At 47.7% G+C, this 9,412-nt stretch overlaps 1 protein-coding gene across 1 annotated transcript in view; it reads left to right on the plus strand.

Moving 5' to 3' along the window:
- Positions 1 to 6,897, plus strand: part of Rnf213 (ring finger protein 213) — a 99,806-nt gene extending 92,909 nt beyond the window's left edge. The window contains 6 exon segments of the mRNA XM_036196012.1: positions 197 to 398; positions 1,390 to 1,467; positions 2,149 to 2,343; positions 2,902 to 2,991; positions 3,083 to 3,261; positions 5,208 to 6,897. Coding sequence (XP_036051905.1) covers positions 197 to 398; positions 1,390 to 1,467; positions 2,149 to 2,343; positions 2,902 to 2,991; positions 3,083 to 3,261; positions 5,208 to 5,361 — 898 coding nt within the window. The 3' untranslated portion in view covers positions 5,362 to 6,897.
- Positions 6,898 to 9,412: the final 2,515 nt, after the last annotated feature.

A 9,412-nucleotide genomic window follows, 5' to 3' on the forward strand; every position in this document is an offset into this window, starting at 1 on the left:
AAGCCAACTGATGGGGATGCCTGTCCAGCCCTGAGCCCCTGCCAAGTTCTGCTCTTCCATGGCAGATCTCCCTCAGCCACTCTCCCAGAATCCCCCATAGATAAACCAGCTTTCACCTGGTCAGACCACAGATCTGAAACAGGCGTGTCCCCATGTGTCTGCTCTTGATAGCAATCATGTGTCTTGTGTCCCTCAGCTATTCTGTAGATACCACTGAGGTTACTGACCTGCATGTCATCAGCTATGAGGTGGAACGGGACCTGACTCCACTGATTCTCTCCAACTGCCAGTACCAAGTACATCAGGGTGGAGAAACCTCACAAGAGTTTGATCTAGAGAAGATCCAGCGGCAGATCAGCAGCCGCTTCCTCCAGGGCAAGCCCAGGCTGACCCTCAAGGTAGGCTGCTGAGCCTGCTTCTAGTTATGTGCTTGGTATGTCTGTAATGAATAAGAGACCCTTTGTGTGTTTTGAGGGACACAAGTGTGCACTGTACCACCCACAATCCCATCTGGATCATCTCCTTGCCACCCAAAGCATGCATGGCCACAGATCCATCAGTCTGCTGGCTGTGGTGGTCTCAAGATCTTTGTACCACAATCTGCACCTCAGTCTCCCAAAGGCAGCCTCTGGTCTCAGTAGACGTAGCATTTAGTTTTTCTACCACAGTTAATGACACCACCAAGGCACTCTGCCATTGTTGCCCCGGACCTCAGCACTCTGAGTGTACCAGTGTACCAGCGTGCCTTCTGTGTGTCCTCATCCTCCAACTGCCACAGCCTGTCACTTTAGCCATCTGTCCTGCTGCTCTCTGGATCATCTCTGTTATGGATGTCCTGCATGGCATTCTACTGCCTCCCTTCACCTGCCACCAAAGGCCCTGTGGCCTGGCTCCAGCTCAGATTTCCATTACCTTAACTCAGTTGTCTGCCCCTTACACATAGGGTTCCTGCCACCCATGGCACACAATGGCAGAGCCACATCTCTGTTCTCTCATCTGGAGAGCTGGTGATCCTTCCAGTCCAGTCAGATACATTACATGTAGGTTTACTTATTTCCAGAGACATCCACAAGTTTATCACATAGCCTCCAGTTAGGCTGTGGCTTGGAGCCCAGAGCTATTTCTGAGAGCCCTTTTGTCTGAGGACTGTACTTAACAGTTATTGAAGAATGAGCTGTCATCCTCCACCTGTTCCTCCCGGTGCCCCGTGCCTACGCAGTGGAGTGCAGTATTCTATCAGGCGCAGGGCTGGTACCTGTGTGTCACTGTTTCTGAAGACAGTGTCCTCAGCAGACATTCCACAGCAATGCTGCCTTCCCCAGTAACGTCCTGAGTAGCTGAGGGCCCACTGTGCATTTCACCTCTAAGAATGTCTCTTTCTCAATTTAGGGCATACCCACCCTGGTGTACAGACGTGACTGGGACTACGAGCATCTCTTCTTGAACATCAAGAACAAAATGGCACAGGTACTCTTGACAACCCTCTATCCACTACAGATAGCTCCAGCCTCATCCTGTGTCTACTGTGAGCACTAGCATCTCAGTGTTTGAAGAACCTGGGACTCCTGTAAGCCCAGGCTGTCTACACAGGGAAGCAGGGCAGCAGTTCACCAAACTTTCTTGTTCAGTTTAGACACACTGATGAGCAGGTTTCTTAATAACATATCACAGTTGTGTACGCTGAGGCTAAACAGCCAGAGAATTTCACTGTGTCCCTGCTCTTTCCTAGCAAGTCTGAGAAAGAGCTGAATAGCTATGTCTTCTCCTAGGGTTTTTTTTTTTTTATGGTTTTTTTTTTTTTTCAAGACAGGGTTTCTTTGTGCAGTCCTGGCTGTGTTGGAGCTAGCTCTGTAGACCAGGCTGGGCTTGAACTCACAGAGATCCACCTGCCTCTCCTTCCTGAGTGCTGGGACTAAAGGTGTGTGCCAGCACTGCCTGGCTATAGGGCTGTTTTGAGATTCCCTGAGTTTGTCTCTATTTCTGTGGAGTCTGGAGGCTGCCTGCACTTAGTGTGCACTGAGAGTCAGCCATGTGTTTTCTGGAGAGCCTGTCCCAGCTCTATCTTGAGCAATGACAAAGCCAACCTCTTCTCTCTTGATGAGAAACAAAAAGCCCAACCATAACCCTAACCTTGCATTTTATTCCCAGAACCCACTCACCAACTCAGCCATCAGTGCCATCAGTGGACAGCTACAGTCCTACAGTGATGCCTGTGAAGCTCTGTCTATGATAGAAGTCACCCTGAGTTTCCTGAGCACAGCTGGTGGGGATCCTGGCATGGACCTGAATGTGTACATTCAAGATATCCTACAGATGGGTGATCAGACAGCTCTGATTTCAAAGGTAAGTACTAGTGCTGTGCCTGGTAGTATATACCAGTAATCCCAGTACTCTGGAGGATGAGGCAGGAAGATTGTAAGTTCAAGGTAAGCCTAGGCTACAGAGTGCATTCCAAGCCATAGTAGGCTACTAAGCAAGACCATGTCTCAGAACGGGGAGGGTGTCCTGTTGAAAGGCGTTACATGGGAAATCAGCATGGCTTCCTACCTAATTCCACATCAATGTAGGAACCCCAGAAAAGAGAACAATCAAGAGCGTTCCTCACACTGTGCACACAGCACACTTGAGACAGCAGAGCAACACATGGTCCATCCTTACCGTCTAGGCTGAGCTCACCATCTGTGAGCACTGCAGGTGTGCACAATGTGTGATGTCATGACTCTGTTGCTGCAGAATGAGGAGACTGTTAAGGATGGGCCAGATGAACTTGTGGAGAAGCCTGTCCCACGACAAGGGAAACAGAATGTGCTCAAGACAGAAAGGGGGATGTGCCTATGGTGTGGCACATGGGTGACACATGTGGGACTTCTGCCTTTCACTGAGGTTCTGTTTCTCTTTCAGGCCTTAGACAGATGTCAGCTCAGACATGTCATTGCCCTCTGGCAGTTCCTTTCTGCACATAAGTCAGAACAGCGGCTGCGGCTGAAGAAAGTGAGTCTCACTTGCTTTCCGCTGCGGAGGGAGCAGGAAGCACCCAGGTGTCCCCAGGTCTTAATGTCCGTTTGTCGATCCTTCACTTCAGGAGCTGTTTCGGGAAATTGACAGGAAGTACAAAGAGGACCTCAGTCCGCAGCATGCAAGGCTCCTCCGCACATTTCTGAATGAGGCAGGCCTGGACGCCTTCCTCCTGGAGCTCCATGAGATGATTGTGCTGAAACTCAGAGGCCCCCAGACTGAAAGCAGCTTCAACCCCAAATGGAGGTATGGCCTTGTATAGCTGCTGGCAGAATGCCCTATTGTCCAGTGGCTTCCCCTGGACTTGAAGATAGTCCTAACTTATCCAAGACCCCTTTTCTGCTCATTTTCCATGCCTTTGGTATTTTTGAACCTTTGGTTTTGGTTTTCAGTTTTTCAAGACAGGATTTCTCTGTGTAGCTCTGGCTATCCTGGAAGTCTAGAATTCTATAGACCAGGCTAGTCTCAAACTCAGAGATCCATCTGTCTCTGCCTTCTGAGTGCTAGGAATTAAGCGTGTGCCACCACTCCAGGCTTCTTTGGTTTTAATTTCTTGAGTTTTCTATTTGATGGTAGGAGGTTAGGGAAATGGCCCAGTAAGTTTGCCTGTTGCACAAGCATGGGACTTGTGTTTAGATCCCTGGCATCCACATCCAAGTCTGGGTATGACGACATATGCCTATATCCCCAGCACCAGGCATATGGCAGAGGAAGACAAGCAGAGCCTAGGAAGGAAGGCTGGGGATGTAGCTCTTTGGTAGAGTGTTTGCCCAGCATGCACAGAGCCCTGGATTCATTCCTCAGTGCTACAGAGATGGGGCATGGTAACACACACCAATAATCCTGGCACTCAGGAGTTAGAGGCAGAAGACTACATGAAAACTACAAACAAACGCATACATTCTCCTTATAACAAGTAGACTTATTATGTCAAACAAGTGTTCACTGTATAGCTGATTAAAAGCCACACCAGTATGTAAAGGTATCTCTTCCAAGTATGTCAATCTAACACTCCAACACCAGCTTCTCTTTCCATGTGCACATCCCTACTGTGGAGGCACTTAATGGCTGGGCACATTTTACGCTCATCAGTCATTTGTGAATGATGTTCTTTATTTGTTTTTGCTTAATTTGGGAGCTATTTAATCTCATTTCAAATTTTTATTACATGTGTTTGTGTGTTTTCCCTGCATATAAGCCTGTGTACTACTTTAATGACTGATTTCCTGGGGTAGTCAGAAGGATTCTGATCACCTGGAACTGGAGTTAGAGAGATGGTGTGAGCCATCATGTGGGTGCTGAGAATCAAACCCAGGCTTTCTGGAAGAACATCCAGTGCTTAAAATCACTAAGCCATCTCTCCAGCCCTGGCTGTTTTTCTCTTAATGGTTTGAAAAGTTCTTTGCATAGGACAGAAATTAACCTTTTATCAGTATTATATAAATGATCTCAAGCTTTAGTTTTATTGAGTGAAATCTGATGATTTTTCTTATAAAGTATCTATAGGGAAATACACAAACAAGAGTCTGCCTTATCATGCCCAGGATATAAAACAGCCTTCATGTTTTCTGCTGCTACACCACACGTTTGTTTTATCTGCCAGTTATGTGTGGTGTGAGGCAAGGACTGAACTGTGCTCTTTCTCCTGTCTTTCTGCTTTTTGAGACAAGGTCTTGCAGCCCAAGCAGGCAAAGAACTCAATCTTCCTTCTAAGAGCTGGGGTGATAGGCATGTGCTGCCTGTTCTTCTAAACATTCAAACTCCAGCTTTCCTCAGTCATCATTTTATATTTTCTCTTTCCTTCCAGAATATTATATGGCATATGCCTATGTACATCTGCATTCTCTAAACTCAGATGAAAAGTCTCTACTGGCCTAGACTTAAAATACTAGCCCTGTTCTCCTTTCTAGAATTTCCAGCCTCATTACTTGAAGAGTATGAGAATACAATGGTGAGGCTTTGATTCTCCCACATGGCCCCACTATTCACATTAGCCATGCCAAGAGCCACCTAGCTCTGCTGTGAGGCCAGCTCCCTCCACCAGGAGGGTCGGCCCTGAGCATCCATACCAGTACAGGAGTTCAGTTCTTGGCCTACCTAAGATTCTCAGCATGTCTGGTCTTGGCTGGTATCTTGGTCCACTGGATGGGCTGTGATGTCACAGAACTCTCTCTTGTCCCTTGGTTTCACAGCCTCAAGGATACTCTAGTAAGTTACATGGAGACTAAAGAGAGTGATGTCCTACCAGAAGTGGAATCCCAGTTCCCAGAAGAGATCCTCATGTCCAGTTGCATCTCAGTGTGGAAAGCTGCTGCCACACGAAAGCAGGACCGGCAAGCGAGGTAGAGCATCTCAGCCTTCAAACATGGCTGGAAAGGAAGGTCTTCCCCTCCTACATTGACAGATCCCAACACAGGCCATGGCTTTTGTGTGAAGGAAAGTGTGGACGCTGCACTGGATTCAAAGCTTAGACACACCATACAAGCTGATGGCTTTTGAGAGCCAAGCTATTTTTGGAACATGCGCCGATTCCAAAACTTCCTCATGTATGATGATACAAAATTGGTAATCAACTGCCTCTTGTACATTCCAGAAGAAACAAAGAGAATCACAGTCAGCTCATGACCAATACTGATCCTCTTAAGGCTGCCAGCCTCTTACCTCATATTTCATGGCCACCACTTGACTGCATAGAGAGAAAAAACTCGGGGGTAGTACATTTTTTCTATTCTATTATATATGTACAGAAAGAATACATTTATTCTTTCTTCTAGTCCCTTAAGTTTTGAGTACTGAACACATATTTCTTGGTTTCCAAGATGTATGAAAGTTGCCACATTAACCCAAGGAAACCCAAGGTGTTTGTACAAGCTGTGAGGTCACATAAACAAGAGCTAATGTCGACCCCACCATAAGTCACTGCCAAATTACAAAGGAATAAAGCCAAACACTCAGTGAGAACACTGGACAGGGAGCATAGAACAATGAATAAAAAGAAAGATATTTGGGGAATGCTGTAGAGAGTTACTGACTGTGTGGCTATCCAATGAGCATTCAATTGGCTTCCCTGAGTACACATATTTGGCCCTTTCTTGAGTCTCAGCCAAGGCTGAGTACAAAGCAGTTCGAGAGAAGGCTGGAAACTAGCCCACCTGGTATTGTGCTGCCTTTCTTGCTGAAAGTGTTGCCTCTTTGTGTTACAATCCACTCTGGTTCCCCTGATCCCTCTGGACTAATCCTCTTCCTGGCACTCACCACCATTTGCAGTGATGTAAGAACAGCCAGTGTTTACAAGCTGGAAGTCATTTCCTTCACAGAGACAGTAAACTGGACTTTGAGCTGCAGAAATACAGACTGGTAATCAGGAGCACATCTATGGTCACAGCACCAACAGGAGATGGACTATGCTCTGTTCCGACATTCTCCTCAGAGCCTGATATAGGGACCAGACCCTGCAGTAACTCACATCAAGACTGTATTCACAGCAACAGTGATCATCTTACTCCAAACCATGAAGAGCACCTGTCCCAGATGTCTGCATCCCAGATTTCCTGCAGAATGGATGTTTTGGGATGCAAGGCTCACTGATTTTCCCAACTTGGCCTTGAAATTCCTGTGATACCTCAGATTGGGGTTTAACTTGCCCTTGCCATCAGAGGGCAGTTGAGCCCCACACTGTTTCTTGCTGTGAAGGCCTTTTTTGGCATTGACCTAGGCATTTTTTTTTCTGTCATGAAGAATTTTAATTAAGATGTTTCATTTTGTATGCTATACTTTTAAAGCCTTAACTGTCTATGTAGTGTTACCATGTCTGTACAGAATATATAGACCTAACACCGGGAAAAGTAAATGACATGATTTTTGTCATACCCATTTTAATAAACGAGCTTTACTTCTAAGAGTCCTTCTGGGCCGGGAGATGGCTCAGCGAGTAAAAGGCACCAGCAAGCCTGACAGGCCTGGAGACCTGTGTCAGAAAGAAAGAACTTGCTCCTCCAAGTTGCCCTCTGACACTGACAGACACACACATGCACACGCACACACACAAATGCAATAATGAATTTTAAAATATTTCAAATCCTTCTGAGCACAGAGTTTACATTTACAACACACAGACCTTGGCCAGACTTTTCAAAATGGTTTTGTGTTTCTGTGGAAGTATCCCTGCTGTAGTATCCAGTAGGGTTCAGAATAGAAAAATCTATACTCTAGTTTAGGACATGGGGTGATATTTTTCCCTCAGAGCAAAGGGACAGCAGGACTCTTGTTTATGACAGAGGCAGCACTGGTTTTGCCAGAAGACACCTCACTGAGAACAGCTGCCACCATGGGGATGAGATCCGACTTCAGTGAAGTGGGCTGCGGATACGGAAGACCCTTAGGAATAGGAAATAAAGGCAGGGGAAGAGAAGTAGTAATTCAAATTCTGTGCCTTTGCTAAGCCATTGAAAGACTTGCCATTTGTTAACTGAAATAGCCTTGAGACACTTCAGCTAACAGAAAGTTCCATTGATAAGCAGGAACCATGAAAAGGGCTCAGAGGGCTCAGCCAGGCCACTCAGGTGACCGAGTTGGGGTGCCCAGAGTACACCAGTATATGAGCGGGAATGTCCTCTCAAGTGGTGCTGTTGCATGACTTCCTGGAGAGCCACAAGCAAACATCTGTTCACCCCAGACAGTACACTGAGAAAAGACCACAGAAATGAGTCCACACAAGTCTAGCTAGGCTGCATCACTGAAATGCTCAACCCTGCTTGGCTAACAAAATAATCAAAGCTGCACCCCGGGGCTCCCTGACCAATTTACAGGAGTCTCCCCAAGTCTCTCCCCCCCCCAACAACTGCTCACTGCTTATGTAACTCCGGGACAAGTCTACTAAGCCTCAGGACTTTGTGGGCTTCAGAGCCCAGCGGTTTCTCCTGAGCCTCCCACTGCCCTTCAGGAACCAGTGTTTTGGTTAGGAGGAAAGAGCTCCACAACAGATGGATAAAGCGTTAAACATCAGGCTGAAAACTATCTGAGCCTGGAGAGGTGCTCAGTGGGCAGAAGGAGAAACCCCAAGACCCTGTGCCAATACCAAGCATGCAGAGACTAGCATCTGCATTGCATTCGGCACCTTTCTGCTCCCTTCGCTTCCTAAGTAAACCTGGGCGCAAGCATTCAGGATCCACACACAACTAGAAAAGGAGCATGGGCAAAGCACCTTTTCCGACAGCAGCCCCAGCCACTCAGCCCTCTCTAGCAACCCTCTGGTAAAGCACACCAGTGTTTCATCTGGGCAGGAGTGGGGAGGGGCAGGTGCGGCCCTCTCACCAGCCCCCGGCTCAGGAGCTCTTCAGCAGTGCTTCCCTTCCCACACAGACATACCGATCAGTGCCCCTTTCAACCAACACCTCAGCCATGACTTCCTCAGGACCCACAGAGTCTGCCCCATTGCCACTGGCAGGAGCGGCTCCCAAACACCAAATTCCACCCTGACCACTCTAGCAAAGCCAGGCCGGCAGCAGACCTGAGTATGGGTGCTGGCTCTCCAGCTGATGATGACAGGCCAGCTGCTGGACCTCTTGAAACTGCAGTCTCCTCTTCTGCAAAATGCCTTCCACATCTGCGGTAAGATAACCCAGGGTAGATCAATAACAGCACTATGCCTGGTGCTCAGTGAATGGGACTTTCTCTCCCTGCTGAAAACCTGCTGCCTTTCAAGGTCCTGTCAGTTGTTACAGGAAGCCTTTCCCAAACCACAAACTCTAGTTTGGTCTAATCTAGTGTTTCATATTTTCCTCAGGAAATGTATCTTCAGACTACATGACTTAGGCGTACACTTCTGCTTTGTTTTTTTATTTTGTTTTGTTTGTTTGTTTTGTTTTTTGAGACAGGGTTTCTCTGTGTAGCTTTGTGCCTTTCCTGGAACTCACTCTGTAGGCCTGGCTGGCCTCGAACTCACAGAGATCTGTCTGCCTCTGCCTCCTGAGTGCTGGGATTAAAGGCATGCGCCACCACCGCCTGGCCCAGGCGTACACTTCTGGCATTACCCCAACATTAGTTGCTGCCTTCAACACCTCCTGCACTCCTGCACTGGGACGTTTATACCTGTTGTTCCCTCTGCCTGCCATGTTCATGCTCGCATTCTCTTCTTTGACCTTTTCCCTGTCTGATGAACTCCAGTCACTCCGTCCCCCCCCCCCATGACCCTCTCTCCTCCCCTTCCTCCCCTACCGAAACCAGTCTTCCCAAGTCCCCTGTCTTCTGTGTGTGGCCCACTGAGCCTCATTGGAGCTGCTTGCACGAACACAGGCAGGAGGTTGTTTACTGAAGAGCCACTGAGTGCCACAGTGCAGGGAGGGTAGAGCAACTGCAGGTCTAAGTATCTCTCCACACAGGCCACTCCACCTCCAGT

This window comes from Onychomys torridus, chromosome 8 (assembly GCF_903995425.1).
Source record: "Onychomys torridus chromosome 8, mOncTor1.1, whole genome shotgun sequence".
Classification (NCBI taxonomy): Eukaryota; Metazoa; Chordata; class Mammalia; order Rodentia; family Cricetidae; genus Onychomys; species Onychomys torridus.